General features: G+C 45.3%; 8 protein-coding genes and 1 non-coding gene across 9 annotated transcripts; 7 read left to right on the top strand and 2 right to left on the bottom strand.

Moving 5' to 3' along the window:
* Nucleotides 1–1,002: 1,002 nt before the first annotated feature.
* Nucleotides 1,003–5,986, bottom strand: L203_103045 (ATP-dependent RNA helicase DBP2-A; the record flags this gene model as incomplete). The annotated part of the gene is made up of 16 exons (XM_066212452.1): nt 1,003–1,146; nt 1,203–1,576; nt 1,637–1,808; nt 1,859–2,140; nt 2,189–3,030; nt 3,106–3,159; nt 3,218–3,234; nt 3,633–3,836; nt 3,887–4,070; nt 4,457–4,548; nt 4,594–5,465; nt 5,517–5,595; nt 5,647–5,728; nt 5,782–5,817; nt 5,876–5,936; nt 5,984–5,986. The coding sequence occupies 16 exons, from the start codon at nt 5,984–5,986 to the stop codon at nt 1,003–1,005; spliced, it is 3,498 nt and encodes a 1,165-aa protein (XP_066068549.1).
* A 734-nt stretch (nt 5,987–6,720) lies between these two features.
* Nucleotides 6,721–8,253, top strand: L203_103044 (uncharacterized protein; the record flags this gene model as incomplete). Its single annotated transcript, XM_066212451.1, has 7 exons — nt 6,721–6,763; nt 6,807–7,014; nt 7,061–7,472; nt 7,527–7,713; nt 7,777–7,960; nt 8,003–8,172; nt 8,222–8,253. The coding sequence occupies 7 exons, from the start codon at nt 6,721–6,723 to the stop codon at nt 8,251–8,253; spliced, it is 1,236 nt and encodes a 411-aa protein (XP_066068548.1).
* A 1,422-nt stretch (nt 8,254–9,675) lies between these two features.
* On the top strand, nt 9,676–11,927 carry L203_103043 (uncharacterized protein; the record flags this gene model as incomplete). The annotated part of the gene is made up of 6 exons (XM_066212450.1): nt 9,676–9,780; nt 9,845–9,943; nt 10,007–10,098; nt 10,147–10,403; nt 10,462–10,750; nt 10,799–11,927. 6 exons carry the CDS (start codon nt 9,676–9,678, stop codon nt 11,925–11,927), a joined length of 1,971 nt encoding a protein of 656 aa, XP_066068547.1.
* A 644-nt stretch (nt 11,928–12,571) lies between these two features.
* L203_103042 lies at nt 12,572–12,687 on the top strand. Its single transcript, XR_010725530.1, has one exon. It is a non-coding gene; the product is annotated as a 5S ribosomal RNA (ribosomal RNA).
* A 1,063-nt stretch (nt 12,688–13,750) lies between these two features.
* On the top strand, nt 13,751–14,141 carry L203_103041 (uncharacterized protein; the record flags this gene model as incomplete). The annotated part of the gene is made up of 2 exons (XM_066212449.1): nt 13,751–13,857; nt 13,964–14,141. 2 exons carry the CDS (start codon nt 13,751–13,753, stop codon nt 14,139–14,141), a joined length of 285 nt encoding a protein of 94 aa, XP_066068546.1.
* A 410-nt stretch (nt 14,142–14,551) lies between these two features.
* Nucleotides 14,552–16,488, top strand: L203_103040 (uncharacterized protein; the record flags this gene model as incomplete). The annotated part of the gene is made up of 7 exons (XM_066212448.1): nt 14,552–14,631; nt 14,680–14,792; nt 14,836–14,920; nt 14,969–15,134; nt 15,192–16,275; nt 16,334–16,428; nt 16,486–16,488. 7 exons carry the CDS (start codon nt 14,552–14,554, stop codon nt 16,486–16,488), a joined length of 1,626 nt encoding a protein of 541 aa, XP_066068545.1.
* Nucleotides 16,489–17,869: 1,381 nt separating this feature from the next.
* Nucleotides 17,870–18,291, bottom strand: L203_103039 (uncharacterized protein; the record flags this gene model as incomplete). The annotated part of the gene is made up of 3 exons (XM_066212447.1): nt 17,870–18,039; nt 18,091–18,154; nt 18,211–18,291. 3 exons carry the CDS (start codon nt 18,289–18,291, stop codon nt 17,870–17,872), a joined length of 315 nt encoding a protein of 104 aa, XP_066068544.1.
* A 771-nt stretch (nt 18,292–19,062) lies between these two features.
* Nucleotides 19,063–22,847, top strand: L203_103038 (uncharacterized protein; the record flags this gene model as incomplete). Its single annotated transcript, XM_066212446.1, has 21 exons — nt 19,063–19,140; nt 19,196–19,250; nt 19,299–19,356; nt 19,416–19,459; nt 19,507–19,623; nt 19,678–19,823; nt 19,875–19,911; nt 19,974–20,035; nt 20,086–20,150; nt 20,199–20,338; nt 20,401–20,448; nt 20,497–20,634; nt 20,690–20,782; nt 20,832–20,864; nt 20,912–21,025; nt 21,076–21,209; nt 21,265–21,310; nt 21,361–21,445; nt 21,503–21,519; nt 21,573–21,722; nt 21,769–22,847. The coding sequence occupies 21 exons, from the start codon at nt 19,063–19,065 to the stop codon at nt 22,845–22,847; spliced, it is 2,739 nt and encodes a 912-aa protein (XP_066068543.1).
* A 751-nt stretch (nt 22,848–23,598) lies between these two features.
* Nucleotides 23,599–24,204, top strand: L203_103037 (uncharacterized protein; the record flags this gene model as incomplete). The annotated part of the gene is made up of 5 exons (XM_066212445.1): nt 23,599–23,652; nt 23,705–23,791; nt 23,845–23,874; nt 23,927–24,031; nt 24,091–24,204. 5 exons carry the CDS (start codon nt 23,599–23,601, stop codon nt 24,202–24,204), a joined length of 390 nt encoding a protein of 129 aa, XP_066068542.1.
* Between the last annotated feature and the right edge of the window lie 367 nt (nt 24,205–24,571).

The following is a 24,571-nucleotide window of genomic DNA, read 5'->3' as shown; positions in this document are numbered from 1 at the left end:
GCTCTCAACATCTTTAATCAACGATTTGTGTAACTCTTCTATGTGTCTTCAACATTAATCTCGCATCACTTCATTTTCATCATAACATGTCTGATTGTACCTTTGCAACTTTTCTCGACTCGCTACAAGTTGCAACGTAGTGTCTGATTATACATGCCAGTTTGTGCACTCTCTTTACATTCGTGTCGTCATTATTCATGTATGTGTTGTATCATCGTCTCAATCTCACGTCCACGATTACTTTGCCTTTTCCACTCGTCGAGGTAATCTTGAGAGCTGTAGCTATTATACCAAACACTTGCTTTCATGCCTGTACATATGGCAGCCTTGTTTAAAGAGCTTTGACAAACCTTCTGGTCTCCTGCTATTGTGATCTATAACAATGCTTCATGCTCCTGATGACTTGATTGTGACTCAAAAGACATAAATTGTGGCAGAGTGTGTTATATCATGCTTTTCCTTGGAAGGGTCTCTGTCAATTGCTCAAAGTCACAATGCTGTGTTCATTCTGTAATTTAATGACCATTAGACTCATTGACGGGAAAACTATAAGGGAAATCATAGTCAGCTTCATTAATGTGTTGATCTGGAGATGTATTTCATCGCATGTCAATGATGATACCTTCATCTGTAAATGATGCGTTGTTATAGCACTAGATCTTACTGAAATAAAAAATAATATTGTATACCACGACGAGCACCTTTGGACCTGTTTGCCGTGAACACATTGGCAAAAGCAGCGAAATGGCGTAGTTAATATGCTATGAGACGCAAGTTCAACTCAACTTTCCACATTACGTGCGCTCTTCTGCTTGCTTATTATAGTTAATCTTGTACGTTCAATACTCAGCGCCCCAACAGCAGGCCATTAACGAGAATATTCAGCGAAACATCTTGCCGTTAATAATTAAGTGTTAGTTATATGTGTTGCTTGTTTTGACCAAGTCAATGGTGAACATAGGATGCATATCGAAAACTATTTGCGAAAGCTTACATCGAGAACTACATGCCAGACATGATATCTTTGAGAGCAGCGTCCGCGGCAGCATCCAAATCAGCAGGCGGCGGCGGCGGAGGAGCTTCGCCTTCAGGAATAGGAGGTTCCTCGGTAGGAGGCGGAGGAGGAGCGGGACCCAGGAATTCTTCCTATGGAACGATAAGCTCATGAGCAGCCGCGACCAAATCATAAACATAACACTAACCTCAGGTACGTTAGCAACCAAAATTGTCCTACCAGCAAACTGTCTTCCTCCAATAGCTTTCATAGCTTTCTTTGTACTCTCAACATCCTTGTACATCACATAGACTCTGCCGACACCAGCTTCTTCATCTGCTTTCTTGATCCTTTCTGCTGTAGCCGCCGCCGCCTCTGTGGACTCCCACTTTTTAGATTTGGGCAAAGGCCTAGGAATGCGAACACCCTCAATCTCGCCATATTTGCCACATTCTTCGTTGATGTCCTCAAGTATATCGTTATAATCATCGTCGTTGATGAGTTCTTCAGGTGTGACCATATTGAGAAGAAGCATAACTCGAGATGTTGGGTTATCGGCTCCGGCTTGCATGAGGTTAGGGACTATGCATGCATCAGTATAGGCATCTCCGTGAACCTTTCGTCAATCCATGTCCAACGTACTGGTTTGACTAAGATAAGTAGCAGAGCCGGGAATAGGTGCGTTAACACCAGTTGATCTGCCGACAGCAGCACGCTGTACCACAAGATTTCGATCACCAAGCGCAAAGTTATGCAAACCCTGAATTGCCATGTCTGTGACTTCCGGATCAAGATATTCAGCGAAAGCGAAGCCCTATCACACAGGTCAGGTTGAGTTCTCACGTCCTATACAGCGCGACTGACTTTGGAAACACCCGCGCTCTCTTTGACCAAGTTGAAACTCTTCAAGTCTCCAAAACTTTTAAGCAACTCCATAACTTGATCGTCGCTCAAGTATGTAGGGATTCCACCAATGAAAAGCTTGTTTGGTGAGTCAGCCACGCTTGGATTTACAACACCATTAAAAGTTTGTAAAAGAGGGTCAATACCAGCGTAATCCTTGGGTCGTCGAACACGAAGAGAAATGCCATCGAGAACAACATTATCAAACTGAAGAGCAGCGGTGGCCTGCTCGGGAGTTCGAAACTAGACATACATCATCAATATCAGACACATTCAACACTGGAGACTTACTTCGACGAAAGCAAAATTCCTGTCGTTGTTGATTTGACATTGTTCAACAGGATCCTCTTTGCCTTCAGCCAATTTCTGTTCCCTCATGAGTTTGTTGAAGAAGTCTTGAATCTGTTTTTCATTCATTTGGGGGTTAATACCACCAATGTATAGACGTTTGTTTGTGCGGATAGGGTTACTGGGCGGGAATGCTCCGGCAACGAATGTAGCAGGTATACCTAAATGAGCTGGAGGAGGGACTCGACCGGGACCATAGGTAAACATTCCAGAACCTTTAGCTTCCATACCCCCAACGCCTTGGAATTGAACCGGGGAAGTGTCCCAAAGACTCCTCTCCAAACGTTCCTTTCTGTCCTCCAAAGACAAGGTGCCCTCGGGAGTAGGGCTTCTTCTCTCTTCATAGAACCTTCCTCCGCCTCCGCCTCCACCCCCACCTCGCCTGGGACCCCGATCATCTCTCCTTCCACCTCGTCTAGGTGGAGGCGATCCACCCCTCATTGGGGCTGCAAATTCTTCTTCATAACGTGGTCTGCGGTCTCTGTGGCCGCCGCCTCCGCCACCACCGCCGCCACCGCCCCCGCCATGCATAGGTTCCGCGGAGAGAAAATTATCCTCTTCACGTCGTCGTCGACGAGGAAGGCGTTCGTCGTATCGCCTGTCTTGGCGCTCTTGGGTATCCCCGCGTTCTCGTTCTCCACGATCCCTTCGATGATCCCTATCGCTCCGCTCACGATCCTTGTCACCTCCTCGTTCGCGATTTCGGTCATCCCGCTCATCTCGACGATGTCTTCGGTCATCTTTTTCTCCAAAGTCCCTCTCTCGATGGTTACGGTGACCTCGTGCTATACAACACAGGAAAAGGTTAGCACATTAGACATTCATACGGCTCAAGATGATATAGTAAAAGATTGCCTCACGCTCTTCTTCACGATCTCTGTTCTTGGAATAAGAGGCAGAGTCTTCTAATCCATCTAAGGTGACCGGTGTTAATTCCCGTTACATCCAGTTCTATGAGGCGTTTACACTCACTGTAGCCCGCATCCATACTGACACGTTTTCAATTAATGTGGTCTTAAGAGAATACTTTTAAAAGAAAAAGGTCAAGAAGAAAAAAAGATATAATTCTACAAGATTGCAGCCTCAGTTACTGAAAAAAAGGCAATTGTTAAACCAGGACGGGAAATTCCGGCATTACAGGGTGTGGCAATCTGTTCTAATGTGTCCTTGTTATGTTTATATGACAGTCTGCATAATTCTATCAGAAGGTGCACAAGACCTCCACTATCTATTCCGTCATAGAAGGCGGAGGTACAACAGTATGGCGTTTGGTCAGAAGGATATCATTGAAGAAACGGTGAGTAACACGAGCGAAGAGTCTCAACCAACACCAGAGATAGAGGCCAAATAACTAGAGACAAGCCCAACGAGCCAAAAAGCCGCTTACCACCTGTTGGAATAGCCATCATCGCCGCCGCCATTCCCCCAAGAGTTGTTTCCGCCCCAGCTGCCACCGCCACCGCCACCACCACCACGTCCGCCGCCAAAGCCACCACGGCCTCTGCCACCTCGTCCGCCTCGACCACCACCACCACGGCCCCCACCACCACCTCGTCCACCGTACATAGCCATCTCTTCAAGCTCAGGAGGGCTAGGAAGGTTATTAGAGAAAATTAATGGTAAGATGCTTTAATGACTCACATTTGAGATTTGGACTCTCTCAGAATCTGTACAAGCTCACGAGCGGACTTGGCGTTATCCATAGTGAAGTAAGTATAAGATGTCCCTTTTCGGCCAGCTCGGCCAGTACGACCAATTCGATGAATATAATCTTCACAGTTGTTGGAAAAGTCGTAGTTAATGACGTAGCTGATGTCTCGAACGTCTATATAGATACATTGGTATGAGTAAAATGACTTTGAGCCTGGACGCTCGATGGACAAAGTTGCGTGTGACGATCACTGCCTTGTTGAGTGCCGAAAATCGCTGTAGAACGCCGAAGTCATTCACTGAGAAGACAACAGCGTCGATTGATAGCAATTTTTGCGGTGGCGCTTTCGGGATTCAAGGGCGTAGCAAGTTACTCTCTTCATTGGCAAACGCCGATCACGGCTGGACGTAGAACAGTCTTTAGTGATCGATGAATCAAGAAGTTAGAACAAAAACACCCTTGGACCACTAGAGCGCCCTACTCCAAAGGTGCTTGTAGTGATAGTCAAATGCACCGACATGAAATTCCATCTTGCGTCAGTAAAGAAGGCGTATACGTACCAAGACCACGAGAAGCGACATCAGTGGCAAGCATAATTGGACTCCGACCAGACTTGAACTCAGCGAGAACCCAGTCTCGCTCAGCTTGTTGCCTTGAATCTAGTCAGCAAAATTAAATAATTAATAAATGCACTCACTTATCGCCATGAATAGCAAGAGCGGGCCATCCATCCATCCTCAAAAACTTAGTCAGGTCGTCCGCAACCCTTTTGGTACCAACAAAGATAAGGACTTTTGCATTCTCCTGTGAGATTTTTTCCAAATGTGTGAGAAGTTTGCCTCGCTTATCAAAGTCAGTGCAAATCTCGACAATTTGAGTGACGTTGTGGTTGGCAGTTAAATCCAATGAACCTATGTTGACCTGGATAAAATCGTTGAGGAAGTCCATGGCAAGACGCTGGACTTCTTTGGGCCAAGTAGCCGAAAACAAGAGGGTTTGTCGATCAGGTCGGATTTGAGAGACAATTTTTCGAATTTGAGGCTCAAAACCCATATCAAGCATTCGGTCGGCTTCATCCATGACCAAGTAAGTAACACGTTTAAGATTGGTTTTGCCAGTCTCAAGCATGTCAATTAATCGACCTGGAGTAGCAACACAAATTTCAACACCACGTTGAAGGTCTCGGATCTGAGGACCCTTGGGAGCACCCCCGTAGATAGCAGTGTTCCTGATCCTAGAAGAGGAGCCAAACTTGGAGCACTCGGTTTGAATTTGGACTGCAAGCTCTCGAGTAGGTGCAAGAATGAGGACTATTGGACCATCGCCAGGAGCGAGGAGAGGTTGGGCATTGATGTGAACCATTGCGGGAAGGGCAAAAGAGATAGTTTTGCCAGAACCAGTCTCGGCAATGGCAACAAGGTCACGACCAGATAAGGCCATAGGCCAAGCCTGGCATTGGATAGAGGATGGAGCAGTGAAACCCATCTTTCGAATTTCAGCCAGAATATAATCAGGGAAACCAGCTTCCTCGAATGTGGTAATAGGTCGGGGAACGTTTTGTCCTTGAATCTAAGACAAAATTAGTCAAAGTCGTCAGATAGAAAGCGCATCATGAATTACCTTCATTTCTTTTTCGCGTCGGAAAGCTTCAATTTCAGAATCAGATCGAGCAGTGACACGAGGATCTTGCACATAAAAGCTGTTTGTGAATTAGCACGGTACATGGATTGTACCCGTTGAAAGGACTAACTTTTTCTCAAACTTGGTCAGCTGAGTGTGGTTCCAGTCGATGTTGTGCAAGGTTTGACCTAGATTACCCATTCGGTCTCCGCCTGCATAAAAAGTCAGTCTGCCGTTTCTCCATATCCTAAACCAAAAAACCAACCATATCCACCGCCACCACCACCGTAGCTGCCGCCGCCTGCAAGAAAATCTTAATGACTGTTGCCATCAAAAGCGAAAGATCAATAGAAACATACCATATCCACCGCCACCGCCACTACCACCGTAGCCGCCGCTGCTGTAACCACCGCCGTAAGACTACAAACATGTTAACGTCCATACGTGGCGACATCAAATACACCAACCATTTTGGTGTAAATTCAGGTCAAAAGAGTGAATAAAAGAGTATAAAACGGAGTATCCTCGTCTTTGAGAGGTTTTCTTATAATGAAGATCAACAATAAAAAAAATTAACAAAAGGGAACCAGGGATGAGGATGGGATTGGAAAACCCTTAAATTTTTAATCGCCGAATCGCCGTTGTGAGGCGGTTGGCAAAGCTGTCCCATGTGTCACGTGTTCTGTTCATCATGTCAAGGATTTGATCCTGTTTATAAAACATATATATAAAAAAGAGTATAAGAGCGATAATAAAAGTTTTTTTAAAGATTAGACGACGAGCTATACAACTAGGTGTGCCAGCCATCTGCATACCTATCCACAGTGTGCTCTGCGCCTATCCATTACCCATTCTTCCAAAGGTAGCATTCACAGATATGACGTGGTTAAACATTCGAGTATAACGGAGGCATAGCAATTGAAAGGAGAAAGCTATAAACTGCGAAAACAATAGAATTGCTAGAATTTTTGCGTTCTGATGGTTATATAAATAACGTATCTATACTCGGACTGGACAACATTTCTTCTTCTGAAAAAGCAAGAGCATAGCTCGCTTCGTCCAATAGTAGTCATCCACAACACATGTCTCTTTCAGATTGGGTTGGTAGCCTCCGCAGCCAAAGATACTCACCGTTACCTATCTCAACAGCCATCAATCCAGGGCTGCATCAGAGTTCGTCAATAAGGAGAAGAAAAATTCTTCAATGCAGTACCGTAACGATTCTCGTCTTGTTGATAATTGGCAGTGTATTAAGTCAAAGCAGCTTGAGGATTTCTTTAACAAGTGTAGATCAAGCGCCTCTGGACACTCAGCTACCAACATTGAAACTAAATGAGTTGGAAGACGATGTCAAATCGAGTCATGGCCAAGATATGTGGGGGTGGACAGAGGACATGGGGTGGAGACAATCGCCCGATAAAAACTTGAAAAACCTTGGGATAACTGCTGAACAAGCCTATCATTTGAATGTTGAGGCAGGAGAGAATGGTATGGTTGAGCGAGTCTTTTCTGTATCCTTGTGCTCCATGTCTGACCATCTGCAGATATTTTCGCCGGTTGTACGATTTTGCTGTTACTTTTCCTTCACGGCTTCACTCTCCTTTCCTCTCTTCCATATACGCCCATCTACCTCCAAAGCACGGTCACATCTTACCTGACTACCCTACCCAACAAAAGAGCTTGCAGGAGATGGTGTCTTATAAATACATTCATATGACAGACAAGACGTTCGATCCCAACAATTACCTTATCCAAGCTTGGGTAGATATGAATGAAAAAGAAGGCTGGAAGTTGAATTTCTTGGATGATGCTCAAGCAACTGAATGGGTCACGAGAAACTTCAAAAACAGCGATATTGAGTGGGCATGGAAGTTCATGCACCGAGGCGTTCTTAGAGCCGACTTGTTGAGATATCTACTGCCTCTGGTCCAAGGTGGTGTTTATTCTGATGTTGACGTAAGTGAAGCAAATCCTCTCTGTGTCGATACTCAAAGTAATAACGACCGATAGACTCGACCGATTAGACCTATCGAGCAATGGGGACATGTCAATGTCGAATTCCTTGATATATCGTCCACTGACGGTGAAACCTGGGCCTCTTCTCTCTCGGCTGAACCTTCCGTTATCGTAGGCATTGAAGTTGACATCCACGTTAACCTAGAGTGGGAGAGATACTGGCCTCGACCCTTCGCTATATGTCAATAAACCCTTTCTTCAGCACCCAACCATCCTATCTTTATTGATGCGGTGAGAAGAGTAGTGAATGCGACTGTCGTGGTTCAAGAGTGGGAACAATGGAGAGATAAAGAAGTTGTAAGATTGGAGACTGAGAAGCCGAAAGACTGGGAAATTGAAGCAGCTAAGCTCAAAGAACAAGAGAGGAGCGATGTAATGAATGTCATGGAGTGGACTGGGCCAGGTCTCTTCACGGACTCTGTCATGGCGTGAGTATTCTCCTCTTTCAAAATCACGCTGATTGTCATCAGCTTCTTGCTGGTCCGTTACAATGTCACCTGGCACCGACTACGAGGTTTGGATCACCCACTGAGAATAGGAGATGTTCTTATACTTCCCGTCACTGCTTTCTCTCCCGGTGTTCTGCACGATTTCCAAGCAGAAGGCCCTGACTCACCTCAAGCCAACGTATTTCACAACTGTAAGTCTACAATAGATCGGATAATGTACACAGAGCTGATCAAAAACAGTCCGGGGGAGTTGGAAAAGCGAAGGTCTTTAATCAATCACTTGGGTTACACAAGATATATTGATAAATTAATTAGTCTTACGTAATTTTAAATTTGTTAACATCCCTCGGATTAGTGCAGTTGTATTTATCATTTATACACTTACTTTGAGATAGAAATTCATTTCTCTTTTGCTCTTTCAACTGCATTTCCAACACTGGCAACGAAAAGGTCGCAATATTGATCAACACGCCACTTTCCAACATCCATCATCTTCTATATCAAAATCTGTAACAAAACCAGCTGCAAGCAGTCAAAGTAATCCTCTAGTCTTTAAGATGATTGGCCTTGACGAGAGTACAACAACTTAAATGGAACAACTTTTAATGGTGTATGATCTCTTGAAATTTAGCAGGAGACACTAGAGTCGGTTTCTCTTACCTGCTCTATGCTTCCTGTATGGCATACTACATATCGTTTTGTGCAATATTATGGATCCTTGGACTCTGGCAAATAAGTAATCCATAATCTACCAGTGTCTACCCGTAGACGCTGGTCACTGATAGATACTAAGAGCTGTATTTCAGCAATTCAAGTCGTTTGTAATACTCTGCTCATAACCATATAGACATCGGGCCCGTCTAATTCCGCATAGGCATGAACGATGTTATGAACGACAAGAGACTTAAAAAGAATAGCTTCTACCTTACTCGCTTGTCATTCTAAAGTGCTAGGATTTTGTAACAAAATTCAGCAGAGACCGGATTTATGACGAAAACCAACCGAGGATGAAACAGGCTGACGGGATTCGTTTCTGCTGGATCAAGGACTTTTAGCAGGGCTGAATATATTAACAAATAGCTATAGTCGTTAGCTTTGGCTCACTTCACAGTTTTCTAAAAAGATATTCCTAACGTAACAAGTCCGTTGCTAGAACATATCAACCCTAGGGGGCTTACCCCGGATATAATGGTCATCAGTGTCTAAATACATGACGAATCAAAAGGAAAAATGTCGGTCCTCTGGACACCTTCCTCTTGATCTCGTCAAAAGTCATCGTGCCACATGTTCTGGAGCCAGGCGCCTACTTTTGGCCAGGAAAATGAGTTTAGAAAACGTCCTGCGGTTTGGTTATCACCCGGAAGGACACAAAGGGTCACAAGAAAGACTTTCATCTTATCTGTGCTGGAGACGGGAACGCGAAGCCCTCCATCGGGAGTCAGGTAAGGAATCGAACTTTTGTGCCCTACAATGATCGTCAGCAAATGTCCTGCTCTTTTAATTAGCTTGCTTACTCCGTAAATTGTTCAAAAGAAAAAGAAAAGAAAAAAGAAAAGTCGATTGAAATGTGGAGACTTTGGCAGGATTGGATTTGTGATTATTACGTAACCTTTTTCCTCTGTACTGTTACTGACAAAAAGTCCAATCTATATCAATGAAGAAGATTGTTTATCTTTTCAATCAGGCAGAAATAAATGACATCTATAAGGCGGCCAAAACCAGCCTTCTCAGACTCTTTTCAGAACCAGCCTGCTGGCTTTACGCCATCAACATGGGAGTATCGTTCAGCGTCGCCCACAGTGCGTCATGAGGCGACTCATACACGTATATTGGGAATGAGTGTTGACTCGTTTGCGAATACAGTTCTCAACCACTACAACGGGCTCAAAAATAAACCTGCCAGAAAACCATGCGCTCATCACTCGAAAGGATCTGAGGCAATCCCTTAGTTGTTTTGAAGAGGTATGCTTCAAAGCCACAAGAGGTTATGGCATGGTGAGAAGGACTAAGGGGGGCATTTCGTAGCTTCTGGTGACAGCCAAGGCGTATCGTAATGCTCTATTGGCAATGTCTTCAGCGACAGCTGCTTTTGCAACGGCCATGGAAGCTTGCTCACGGTTTGTTGTGTCGGTCCGAGCCTGTTAAGCTAGCTAATGAGAAAACAGAGTAAAAGGCTGTCGTTCAGCTAACTCAGCTTTGGCGGGCGCTTCAGGCCTACAGTATCTCATCTCCAACCATGAGCAACTTCTGGCTGACACAGTTTACCGGCAGTTCGAGATACCTCTGCTAGAAACTTTGGACCACTACAAGCTTGTCACAGCAGATAGACTAGCAACTTACGAAAATTCGTTGCATGATCAAAGCCAAAAGATTCAAAAAACTGAAGCAGAGAACGTAAAGATTGGTCGAGGAAGAAAAAGAGGTCGGTATATTTTATCATGTTTGATTGGGAGATGGGCAGTCGCTAAGCGAGCCATCAGATTTACAGCAATTCAGGCAAGCTTTGACTGAACTGCAAAAGCAGGTGGACGAATTGGACGCTCTCAAGGCCGGCTACCATGAGGAAGTTCTCGAAGGCGAAGATGAGTTATGGGAAATTATCCTCGGCCGCATCAGTTTTGTTATCCGAAACCAGTTCGATTTTTACGAGAAGATAGCCGAAAAGGCGAGTGATCCAATACTGGAACCCATGATTATGAGTATACCAGACCCATTCGACGCCTATGGTCCTCCAAAAGCAGAGGGACAAATACTCAGCGTGCTTTCACCGTAAGTTTACCAACTTAAACATCAGTAACAAAGTTGATCGGTGATTAGACTAGGTATCTTTGATACAAAAACCCTTCCATCATCTATGCCCAAAGATCTTCACGGCCTCTCACCAACTCAAGCAATTCCAGCGAATTCCACAGCTGTCTCCTCGCCTAGCCAAACGGCCTTTCCTTCAAAAGACTTTTCTCTGACATCATCGAAAACGGCAAGAGATACAACTACAACAGAATTTGCTATGGGTTATCTTGGTGGGTGGTTAAAACATAAAGGAGAGGAAACAGATCTCCAGATGACAAGTGCAAGTGAAGACAGCAGATCGAATAAAGACCTGAATGTAATAGAAGAAAAAGAGGAGTCAAGGCTTCCAACTGCAGTACTGAGACACAAGTATGATAGACCATCATACGACATTCCTGATCTTCTATCAAAAACCATACCTGGAATGCCCACATGGCATGATATTGTGATGGTGTCCCGCGTATCTGTGTCTCACGATAGCGTGGTTAATAAATGCTCAACTACGCCTTGTACAACAGAGTATTGTACTCTCTCCTACCTAAAACAAAATACCAAGATTCCTACTCAGCATGCACTAGGACGAGGCGAGTTCTCAGGAATACACTTCATGATCTTGGAGTACGTACAGGGCGAGACTCTAGATAGCCTAATCGACAATATGTCTGATGCAGAGCTCCGGATTATATCTGAGGAATTGTCGGGACACCTCAACGAGCTTCATTCTATCCAACCCAAAGAAGTGTTAGGCTACAAGCCTGAAAGACCAGCAACTGTCATTGACGAAGATGTTACAAACTTTGTCCCATGGCTAGCCGACACCTCAAAGCTCGAGAATGCTTTCCAGATATGTTTGCAAAACTACATTTCAAAGATGAAATTATCACCGGGACGACTAGATGCTATGGGTCTAGTTCATGGAGACCTTGATTTAACAAACATCATTGTTCAAGATGGCCATATAGTGGCTATTATAGATTGGGAGACTTCCGGTTTTTTCCCAGTCTGGTGGGAGTACGCAGCGTTGTGGTGTAGGTACCTGAAGCGCCAGGACCAATGGTCAAGAATGAAGAGGCTGTTTGGTCTCAGCCCATCGTTTTCAAATGTGTTTACTCTATGGAACGAGATGGACAGAATCATCGAGAAAACTTGGGATTGAAAACCAACTACTCTACTCGTCCTCAAAATTCATAGTCTGTGGTCAATGGAGTTTTATTTGTGTGATCTCTCTTTCAAAGATGAGTTTTGTCTAGTATGCCTTTTATGAGATATGTCTTAGTTTTGATCACTTTTCCTTTTGGTTTCACTGCATTTACTCTTATTACGTATTTCTAATGTTCAGTTGAGCTTATTTCAATACAGAAAATGACAGCATTATAATTTCAGAGGCAGTATGTACTTTTTGTGTCTATGTATCGCACGTTTCAAACTGCAGCTCATATTTTGTATAGCTACACGCCAGGTGTATTGATTCGATCTCGACAAGTTATAGATATCCAGCCTCTATTAAAGTCATGATTCAACCTCGCCTCACTTTCCGTCAATACTGTAACTGTCACCCAAACTTGTCCATCTGTCGTTCAGTCCTGCACTAATGTATATACTAGCATGAATAAACTCTCAAACACATATATCTTCATAAAGCAGAGCTGAGTTTTGTCATCTTTCACAACGCAACTTAGATGTGTGCTCTTGCTCTCACTGAGATGATAGTGGCTGTGGTGTGGGTCTATTGCGCAACCAAAAAGTAAAAAGTGCATCATTACAACAGCTATATAATGTGTTTTCCAATTAACCAACATCCTCGGCCATAGAATTTGCATCAAATACCACGTCCCGTCCGATCCGTGAAGTCAAGTTGCATATCGCTCGGTTAGTACCAAGGTGGGGGACCACTTGGGAATCCCGGGTGCCGAGGTTTTTTTTTTTCCACCACCTGACCTTAGACAACCACACCTTCGCCTTTCTCGAAGCTCCACTTTGCATTCCGTCACAGTATCCAACGCACAATGGCTTTTGCTTAAACCAAGACAGGTTCAACCAAGCCATGCTCAACTGCCAAAGCTTTCAGCTTGCTCCCACATTGCTTTTTGCAGACACGATTACGACCGTCGTAACCACCTTTTTCAAAAGTCGTCATTGGCCGAGTTGCCTGAGAGGAAACCTCCCAGCACATTGCATGCCCAGCTCTTCTGCCGTCCGCTGTTTGGTTCGCCAGCCCCAAACCGTCCTCACACGAGCTCCTAACCAGCGTCCGCCGCCTTGGCCCGAGGCAGCTCCAGTATACAACCAACTGATTCCAGCCCAGCCTCACAAGGTGCACACATCCGTCGATAGAATGATTAGCTGTGCCAACAGAAAAGGTACAAGCTTCTTGTCCTGATTCGTATGCTTCAAAGATAACCATCGCTGACGCAAGCTGTACAGGCGTCGCAACTCTGTTACCGTACAGGATTGGCTGGCTTGCCTTGCTCACAGCCTCCACACAGGTTTCTTTCCGTAATAGCGAAAAAGGCTTGATAAACAGCTCCAACCATAGTCAACACAATGGACATGAAAATACAACTACAATCGCCGTAATCAACCTTTTTCCATCTTTTAAACCCATCTTCTCGCGGCGGCGCCCGCCGCTTTCGGAACCATCTCCCTTTCAGGAGCCACCCATCCAAAAGGGTTCATCTTGATTGCAAGGAAGAGTTTAGCCTCAGGAAGAATTTCTCCGAACCGCGACTGGACCGAACAGGGCGCAGCGCTCGATATATAATTCCGTGCCTGACACCTGAATTCTCGTAGCACCCATCAGACTCAACCACCCAAGCTGGGTGGAGTCTGGGTGGCGGCGATCGCCGCCGTCGCGTATAGGTGCGAGTTTGAATGAACGAATTTGATTCCGGTTGACAGATCCCAATATACGTAACACAATTAAACTTATCACTTTATTACTCTTCGCGTAAAGTTATACACCAGCCGCCTTGTCACGACATGGATTGTACGGATCAGAGCCAGCCCATAGAAGCTGGGCCAGGGAGAGAGAGAAAGAGAGAGGTTATCGGGTCCCGGATGGGTCGGACGAGGAGGGCACGGAAGATGTGTGTAGGATACAATTACGGTGAATGAAATGGGACTATGGTCAGGAGTCGGTAAAAGTATAAACTGTGCGTCCCTCAACTGGTCAGGCGCTGACGAATGGTATAGCCCCTGGCAAGAGTTGGATGCATCGCCTGGACCTAATCCCATGACGCCGAGAGCGACGCGTATTGCCTTGGGCCAAGCTGCGGCTCCTCAGGCAGCTCCTCAGGCAGCTCCTCAGGCTGCTTCTCCCTCTGCTCGTTGGCATCACTGGGAAGAGCTCGTGGACGCAAGAAAAGGATAGATCTCGCAGGGACACAGAGATTGCGGGGAATTCTAATGTTTAGAGTGGAAGCTGGCTTTTCGGGCTGGCAGGGAATCACAGGCACGGGTAACGGTAAATAAATGGTAGCACTTTTGTTTAGAGGTCGGAAGTTGGAATCTCTCTAGTGGTCTCCGTCGCTTTCGGTTTTTCTTTCTTCTTTTTTCTTTTTATTTTATTCATTTGGATGTGCAGCCGCTGTCGATAGGTGCGTGGTTGGGTAGTGATGGTAGCTGGACGACTGACAGATGAGGTGTAGCACAGCTCGGGACGAGGAATCTTACGCTGTCATCAAGCTGCGGAGACTGGAGCAACGAGCCGACTGAAAAATAGTGTGGGGTGTTTTATAGGCAGTCTTCATGCAGAGCGCATCGGGGACGAAGCCACAGCAAATGTCCGATATGGAGATGTATCAGGCAGCGTCGACGCAACAGCCGGCGGCAATATGTGCGCTCAAGTCCCCTGTGGATGCGTGAGTGGGCTTGCAGTGCTGGATGGTTTGCTGATTGTGTTGTGCTAGTATCCATGTACTCGAGGCTGTACGGTTAGGTCTGGTCCCGCGGGTGACTCGAAGATTGACTGGCCATGAGCGGTCATTTATCCGTCCAGGGACAGTATGGGTCTGGGAAGAAGGTCAGTATCGCTGCGTCTCATTTCGTGTGTTAACACAAGGTAGAAGAGACAAATATGCGTAGATGGACGGATGGTCGGAGATGGGGAGCGTCCCGGGTAGGCGGCGGCGGGTTTCTTGTCTATACAGAGTAAGTTGTGGGTTTGATCAGGTGGATGTCGAGCTGAGCTGTTTCCAGGTCGTCAGAGTCGCTTTCGCCCCCTCCAAGGCAGGAGTATGGCAATGGCTACTATGACGTTGTTCGGAGACCAGAGAGTTTAATTAAACAGACATACTCGACGACAATGACCCATCCGGTGACTGGCAAGGTGAAGAAGTTTCATGTCGTGGCGTATTCCAGCAAGGTGGGTCGGCAATGTCTCAATTGGCGATACGGCGAGCCGGTCTGACGCTGCAATCAGCATAATCCGCAAGGCGATGCACACAATCCATTACCTCTTCCATATCAATTACCTGCTCTGAGGAATCTAAAAGTACAGTCTGGGGTCTGGCCTGAGTGGGAGACCAGGCGAGAGGTCGAATACAGCAACACTCGGCGCGTTTCAAATACCAATGTTCGATATGAAGCCAATCCTCGTTCTAATCCCACGACGGCTGTGTCTTCCCCTGTATCTCATTCTTATCCCGCTCATGAACTTCACACGGCGTACCCGTCTCCGTATCCCCGACAGGATGTGTATGGCCGCTCCTTGTCTTCACAGTTCCACAGTTCTCCTTACGTGTCTCCGGGGCCAGCTCCTATTCTTGAAGGAACTCATCATCCAATTGGCAAGTATCCTCAACCATACCAATCGCCTCGCAGAAATTCTTCAGATTTTTCCCCTGCAGGTTCTACTGGATACCCTCCCCGATATACGTTTCAACCCCAATCCGTCTCGGGGTCATATTCGACTGGTAGTACCTCCAAGCGGTACCATCCATACACGCAAACCTCTCGAGCTTTCGACCATCGTGTCATCTCGGCACCCAGTATACCTGCAGAGCTCTCACCGAACCCTGCGATTCCTGGCGAACAGGTGCGTGATATCGAGCCTTATCCTCAGCCATGGATGAATGTTCCTCGCGGATCACCCATTCCACCATATCCCCACTATCTCTTCAGATCCGATGAGAATGGCAAAGACAGGCACCATTACGAAGGCCCGCCATCGTCTGGCGTATATGACGACTATGGCGAAACCAAGTATCCCTTTGACAAAGTTTACGACTCTAGGCGCTATTCGGTTGCCAGTCCCGAGCAAGCTTTATATGCCCATAGAGGCATGTCCTCATACGGCACTTCCCAGCCTACGACAATGTCAGCACCATTCATAAACGGCTCATCTCAGCGCTCGCCAAAAGCCCCGCTAGCCTCCTCCATGCTCAACAATGCTACCAACAGTGCTGGAGTGACCCTTCCGCCCTTAAGGTCGGCTTTCGGAGAAGCTGGCTTGTCTGACAGCGGGACAACCACCATCAAGATTAGCCCAAATAGCAGAAGGACGGGTTCGGAAGGAAGAACGAGTCGGAGCCCGTCAGATGTAAAGCCAATGTTACAAAATAGCTGGGGAGAAGATGCGAGGCAACTTGGGGAAATTGGAAGAAGGGTTGTACTCTAACCCGCCAACGAGGATGTATCGTCATGGCGGGTTTGTTCTTGTATGTTTATGTGGTATAGACGACAAGGATAGCTGACAATTAAACTTGAGCAAATAGTGACCTGTCATACATTTGTACTGCTGCCAATAGAATTAAGGTAAAAATTAATGTAGTTTTTCTTGATTGTGTTTCTACATGACCTGAATCATATTCTGCTTTTACACACATCCTTACATTCCACAACCATAATGCTCAAGATTAAATGTGTACCAGCCTTGCTTTTATGGTGCTGCTTTGAAGACCAAGCATTCATCACTCACACACTCTGAGGCTTGACTATGAGAGGCAGCTGTGGGCCGTATGTCTCTTCGCCAATGACTCGAGGACGCATCATCACCCTGCAACAGTGGTCAGTCACCAAGTCTAAGGGTCTGCAAGCAAAACAAACGCTCACCATGCTTTTCTCTCCAGTCGTGGTTTACTTTCAAGCTCCGCAAATTCAAACGACCGTAGGAGGACAAAGAGAATGATCTTGATCTCAGCCTAGGCGAAGCGGTATCCTATACAGTTTCGAACGCCTCCGAGAAAAGAGAGGATGTTGCCTCATACAGCTGGCAAGTTTCGGACTTGCGAATTATCCAGAAAACACTCTTGAGTTGAATTCTCTGGCGTCCCTTCTCCAAATATAGGGCGAGATGTTGACGGTTAAGATAGCTATGGAGAGTCAGTATCACAATGGCTGAGGAGTCACTCACGTATAAAAACCTCGACACCTTTGTTTATCCTGACACGGTCTATCATTCGGCCATCTCTGTCCTTGATGGGTGTGTCGAGGGATATGACGGCGTCTTCCTCGACCTGACGTATGGTGCTGGGCACAGGTGCGCAGAGTCAGATTCCTTCGCGAACGACAGTGTCGAGGTAAGGTAGAAACTTGAGGGTCCCACTGGGATGGTAAGCATGATATAGATTTAGCACTTCCAGAGACGGCCGGTCGTCCATGACAGAACAGACTTCCTAGCGGAGGCGTTCTTGGACTTGGAAGTTTTGGGCAAGGCTGTGCAGTATCCAAGTTATCCTTGTGGAAGTGTTTCGCTCCCAGCCAACATCTGAACAAGGTATGAGCGATGGATTACAATGCGTTATGTCCCGACTTGCAAACGTTGTGATTTGTTCTAATATCTCTCCATCGCCCGGCTGCTCAACCTTGATACCGGAAGAGAGGTTGGCTTATGTCTCCTTTTCTGATCCCTCGGCATGATTAAAGAGTATGGCTCTTTTGCAGTCTTGGACAATTTTCTAGTGGTGTGAGTTGGTCACTGGCAAGGCTTACCTACCATTCCTATACAGCGAGTCACTTGCTTCTTCTCGGCAACCTGTTATCCTCTTTCGGTAGACTGCCTCATCAGCGACTGGGTTGTCTTCCACAACTTACCAAGGCCATCAGGATGGACCCAATAACACCCTGCAGAATGTTTAAAGGGTTGATATCCATCGAACCCTAAAACATCCTGGCATAGGCGTCTGCCAACTCGTTATGGGGCTCAGAGAATGCTCTAAAATTGTAGCCAAATTCAGCAAGACCGATAATGTCCAGTGTCGCCTTGGCTAGATACTTGAATACATCAACCGTGGGAATCGTTCCCCAGAACCAGTGGTTAGAAGGAGAGCCTGTGGCAATCAGTAAGATTGCAAAAAGAGTGGTGTGGCATATCAACATACTAGGCAAGTTACGAAAGTAGAGCCTGTAACAACGAACATACCTTAGCCACATACAGGCTCCTAGCTAGATAAAGACAACAGCAATGTCAACCTGCTTCGTGATTTCGACCACAGACCAACCCATACTCTCAAGATGCTCATCGTTACCCAAGTCATGATTGTGTAACGTACTAAAGCGATGGGAGCGTCTCTGACTGACATCTTTCATATACGCCTACCCACAACATCCCATTCCTATCCTCGCTGCCTCATACATCGCCAGTGTCCAGACAAATCAAGTAGTTGATAGGACCGGTGTATAGCGGACAACCGAGTCCAAAATACGCGCCCAAAATTCACTCTTTTTCATGGCCCATACAGGACAAACATTCTCAACCGTATACACTGAAAGTTACGAGACAGCTTTCTATAAGACATTGAAGAAATTCGCAAAACAAGACATCTTGTTCCATTTTCTTTTTACGGCTAGGAGCAATTATCAACAGAGCGTAATTTGCCGATAATTAAATTGAGAATGGTTGTCACCACTGTGTTCCTGGGTGTTCCTTTTGCCGATATTGTTACGTAAGGATGGACTGATGGAGACAGATAGATTTGGCAGAGAGGCATGGTTCTGAAGGAAGCCAGCAGCTTGTAACTGGCTATGGATAGGATTGCTTGTGGCAGGTGTAGAGCCATCCTGGTGGATAGGCTGTTGGGGGCCATGCATAGTAAATAGCTGGGAAATGTATGCAGTTTCATACCTATTAGCTTTTGCTTAACCATGGGAAAAGTTAGGCGCGGGCAGTTAGGCACACAGAAAGTCAACACGATTCTCATCTTCCATTGTTCGTCAGGCACCAGAGATTTACAGAAATATAATAATCATTAACAACTTTCTATTTTTTTTATCATCCACAATTATTCCTGAAATATTCAAGATAAAACTATCAATACCATTGTCAAACTGGTATCTTTTATCACACTGCCTCTATGGCATACGCACCGGGGGAGGCAACTCCTCTCTTGACGCCCACGACCGCCGGGCCGTCGTCAAAGGTCCTCAGCGAGGTGAGCATGGTAGAATGAATGTGGATAGATGGCTGAGAGATGTTGTCGCTTGCAGACAAAAGTTTATCCTCTGATACATTTAATAAGAGTTGATATTTTGTCGCATATAGGTCAGTCTCAAGTGTATGGCTGGTCGTCAAGCTAACGTTGTTGGGTAGATGCCCCGCTTACCTATGAGCAACTCTTAGCCCCAGATTCCACGTATACTATCATAAGGTATGCGTACACTGTCTTCAGCCGTCACCTATGTCTAGGTGGTTAACGAGATTTCTTAGGCCTCTCACAGAAAAATATTTGGCTCTTCAAAACCAAGCCACTGGTATGGTTCCATTTTTAGGATATAAACAATTCTGACATGGCAATTAGTATTTTGTCTACTTCTCAACAAAGTTCAATTCACTACCGACTCTGCTCAGCTGTCTATTGCTACGCTTTCCTTGACAAGAGCGACTTTGTGTGAAATTTTGGCGAGCAGGGTTCTACGTTAGTCACGTCCATGCTCTGTGCTTTATAACGTGGCTCATTCAACGATGATAGGAGGGTGGTCTGAAAGAAGTCTGCCTCTAGCGACTGTTTTGTTGACACCATGGGCGTTATTTCAAGGCGCAGCAGAAGAAGTCATCGAGAGGGCCTCTGAAGAAGGCGATGGTGACTTGTTAAAGCAGACAGGAACTGCATTAGAGGTAGGTATATGAGTTAAAACGACCTCGGAACAACTTATTGAAGGAACTCAGATGGCTATTATCAGCGGCTCAAAGAGATTCATAAGAAGTCCTTCATGTCAAAAAGTTATAGGTGAGTACATTGACCGTATATTAAAGCTAACAATATAGAGGGTATATGGTCTGGTCGAATTATCTACTCGGCCCTCAATGCGCATGCTCTGATTGCTGATGTGGGTCTGGCTGGTATGTGCGTAACAATCAAGGATGACGGTTTCTGCAGAACTACAAAACAAAGCCCATACAAATGTACAATCCTCACAAAGCACCCTTGCTAGATCATTATCGGTAAAACAGCGTGGCTTGGTGTATAATGATACTGATTATCAAGCCTAGACTCAAGGTTCCCTTTTATCGCTCAATGCTTGAATACTTTAACTTTTTGATGTTGTTTATCCTCTATGTTGTGGCTATCGAAGGTCTATTCATGGACAAAATAAATGGCAGGGAATGGGCTTTCATCGTCTATGCCTTGGGTGAGTACATTGTGATATTATCTCTTTCATGCAGAGATCGGTCCCCTAAAACATGATACCAGCATTCTCTTTGGATAAGCTAGCTACAATCAGAGAGCATGGCTTAAAAGGCAAGTCATTCTTGAGTTTGACCATTGAAAATCTAATGGACGATACAGTGTTTAGTAGCAGTTTGGTAAACGGATTTGATCTAGTCTTCATGTTGATTTATGCCGTCTACCTGGGAGCAAGGATATATGGCGTGCAGTATCATGATCAGTACTCTATGGAGTTAGGCGCCGATTGGCTAGCCATTGGTATGTAGAATCTGATACATTCGGATTTTGTAACTCATCTTATTAATCTTTTCAGGCGCTGTTCTCATGTTTCCTCGCCTAGCATTTGTCACCTTGGCAAACAACCTCATGGTTTTGAGCATTAGATCAATGCTAACGGAATTTTTCTGTACGTTATCCGAGCACAAGACAGTGAAGGGTGGCTAATTTTTCTCTAGTTTTGATGGGCGTTGGAGTATTTTGTTTCCTCGGTGAACTAAATTCTCCTAGTTTATTTTCCCAGTCTGATTTGACCTAGGATTTGTCTATGCTCTGTTCACACTTGGTCAAGGCAAATTTCAACTGTCGCAAATAGCCTGGTGGCTCCTCGAGGTATATTTTGGACTAGATGCCTCTGGGTTCGAACATGCCCGTGAGTAAGGATATAATATGAACCAGCTGTCAAGACTCAGTCATCATTAGATTACTTCCACCGGTTCCTTGGTCCACTTCTTATGGTGTCATATGCCCTCCTGTCCAACACTCTTCTTCTTACAGTGCTTGTTGCCATTCTAGGTAACACATTTGCGACCATTAATGCTGATGCTGCTGCTGAGGCAAGTATTCTCAAATTACCTTTTGAACTCTGTCTCATATCGTGCGTATACTCAGTCCATGTTCCGTAAAGCTGTTTCTACAATTGAAGGCGTCAAAGCGGGTACGTACGATTTCAAGCGAAATCATTACCTGACTCTCAACACTGTCCAGACGCCGTATTTAGCTATCAGCTCCCATTCAATGTAGTGGCCGTTGTTATCATGTGGCCTATGAGATACATCTTGAATCCTAGATGGTGAGCTCAGACTCGCGGTACATGCAAATAACTAATCATATCAATCGCATGAATTAGGTTCCATAAAGTCAATGGTAAATTGTGCCAGCTCACTACTCGTTAAACGATCTGACATGACGCGTTTTAGTCTTTATGATCCGAGTGACTAGTTTTCATACCCTTCTTTTGATCGCTTTTTACGAGAGACAAAAGTACAATGACCAGAGTCTACTAGAGCAGCTCAACGATTTCGCGGAGCGATATGTGGGAAGTCTACCTAGGCGGTTGAAATCAGCTGGTAAGTTGCAAACGTATACACAGCAGATAAGTTGATTTTCGCATAGCTGGCTTTGATAATTTTGCTTCTAGAAGCGACTTGGAGACTGTTTTTGAGATTGAAAGAGAAGTAGGAAGCTTTTATGCAGGCTGGGACGATGATGTGGATGACTCAGAGATCCAATTACCGCCTACATTTGACCCGTCACCTCACACTGAAGAAGGAGATGAAATGTCTGATAGCGGAGCAGATAATTATGATGCGAACACCACCCATGAGCACGAAGTTTTCTCACAACCAGACTCGGAGCCAGTGTCTGCAACACCCTCACGGCTAGAACATCAGGCTGAAAGCCCTCGCTTTCGTCGTAATTCTATGCCATCTCCTCAACGTTATCGTAACCAAGCACTGTATCCACTTCCTTCACGACCGCGGAATAGTTCGATGCATGGCCCCAGCCCACTGGCTCAACTCTTTGTTCGAGCTCCGGAGGCAGATGAAAGGAGAAATCGAAGGAGCTCAATGGCAAATATGATCTCTTCCAATGTACAGCCATCGATTCCAGCTGTCTTGATCCCTCCCGCTAGGCGTAGGAGTCACTCCAGATCAGAGTCTGTCCCAATCACATCTATGAGCGAGGGAGAGCCTAGTCAGGCACAGTACCTCATCAGCTCACTACCTCGACGTCACAAATTGCCCCTCGTGAGGCCTTCTGTAGCGTCTATTGCCGAAGAAAAAAGCATATCATTCTCAAACAAGTTGAAGGATACAGGAGACAATCAGACGGCTACTTCAAATTCTACCAATCCACTTAATTCTGCCGACGTTTCTATCGATCAAAATGAACCGCAAATGGCCAGTACATCTCTCAATAAGCAACCACCTATGTCGAGTCGCACAGTCAGATTCCCCACTGTTTTGGAAGACTTGCAATCACCGCTTGGAACCTCTCAGATTAGTCGTGATGACAGCCCTGCCTCAAGAGACAGAGCACTCAAGGCATCTCATGCCCAGGACTTGTCGATTGCAAATCTCGAAACAGACAGTGGCTCAAAAGATAGGTTGGAGGAGATGGAGAAGCGACAAAAGAGGATGGAGGAAATGCTGGAGAGATTATTAGGTCGCTTTCAGAGTGGGAGGGAATAGAAACGAGTAACGTGCTCTTGTATGATTATAATACACTATCCTATAGTCACAGTATGTATATTTATTACAATCACATTCACTTTAACTGGACGCATGGCAGTTGGATGTTGCTGATTTGTAGCCTATTGTTGCTGAAGTCAGTCACTTGATCGCAAGAATGTGGCTCTGTTGAATATTTTAGGTTGTGCACTCCAAAAAGAAATCACTTCCAGTATGAAGTAGATACTGCCAACTTTTGATGAGCATAGGGTAAACAAACGCCTTGGGTGTAGATTACATGGACTTCCATCAGGAATGATCCCTTGTATCCAGAACTACCCATCCTGGCTCTTTGGTATAAACCAAGTAAAAGTCGAGATGGCAGACTTCTTCAATAAATCATCTATAGCAGTGGTCAGAGGTGCATCCTTGGATGATTCAAAGGCGCCGCTGAGAGACATGAACTGGGAATATCTCTGTGATTTAATAATATTGAATAATAAACGATTGTTTGGTGTAGCTGGTACTAGAAATGTTTGCAACCACTTTTATAAAGTGTTTTTATACTTGGATTCGAAAAATAAAATCAGTCGCGTTACATCGGTAACTGCCGACATTTTTCGGCAGCTTTGGAGTTTTCCCGACTCTCAAAGAAATCCTAAAGTGAGACCGAAAAGATGATCACTTGAAACTTTGGATTTTAACTTTTTATCTTATTTTTTCATCTTTCTACTTTTCATCTTAAACAAATATAACGATATAGAAAGATAAAATGCCCGCTGAATACATCTTAACTAAAGACGCCCCTGCTCCTCTTCCTGGAATTGTAAGCTGGCCACGAGGCAAGTCATGGTTTCCGCTGATTTGCTTTGGGATAGTATTCCCAAGCAGTGAGAGCTGGCAACTATGTCTACACTTCTGGATCTGTTGGTATGACCAAAGAAGGCCAAATGGTTGAGGGAACCGTGATTGTGTCTCAACACTTGACTATGTATCATGGCTGATGCAGATGAGATAGGTCCAAGACCGAACCCGACAAGTTATCCAGGTAAGCTTAATCATGCACAGAACCTGGATTACCGGCTGACAGGTTTCAACAGAATCTAGAGGCTGTTCTCAAAGGTTCAGGCATGACTCTTTCCAACGTTGTTAAAGCAAACATCTACCTTTCCAACCTTTCCAGGGACTTTGGGCCTGTCAATGAAGTAAGCACTATTTTCTCTTAACGAGTCGAAGCATTTGCCAACTCGTTGTTTCAACATAGGTCTGGAAAGAGTTGATGCCTGAGCCAAAGCCTGCTCGTACTTGCGTTGGCGTTGCTGAGCTCCCTGCTGGCGGCACTGATGTTGAAATTGAGTTTGTCGCCTATGACGGATAGACGTTTCCATATAGATCTAGATGAAGACGGGAAGCCATCACCTTTTCCTCTTCGTCGAGCGAGCTGTATATCATGAGAACACCATTATGCAAAGCATGATGGATGACTGAGTTCTAAACCCGGGATTAGAAGCTGGAAGAGACCCAAAAAATCGTTCTTTAGAATATTTCTTTGGTACATGCATACTCATCTCGCAAGCCAATTTATTGACCCTTATAGGAACTGGATAGTATTTCACCAATATACCCAAAAAAGACTTTCTACTTACACTCTTGATAATTCTTAACAGAAACATGCCTAAAGTAATACCCATTCAAGTGAGACAAGGCACATAAATTAATATTGGGTTCCAGCACTTTTAGATACA

Source organism: Cryptococcus depauperatus, chromosome 3 (assembly GCF_001720195.1).
Source record: "Cryptococcus depauperatus CBS 7841 chromosome 3, complete sequence".
Classification (NCBI taxonomy): Eukaryota; Fungi; Basidiomycota; class Tremellomycetes; order Tremellales; family Cryptococcaceae; genus Cryptococcus; species Cryptococcus depauperatus.
The sequence above is the reverse complement of the archived record's forward strand: the minus strand, read 5'-3'. Positions and strand labels throughout refer to the sequence as shown.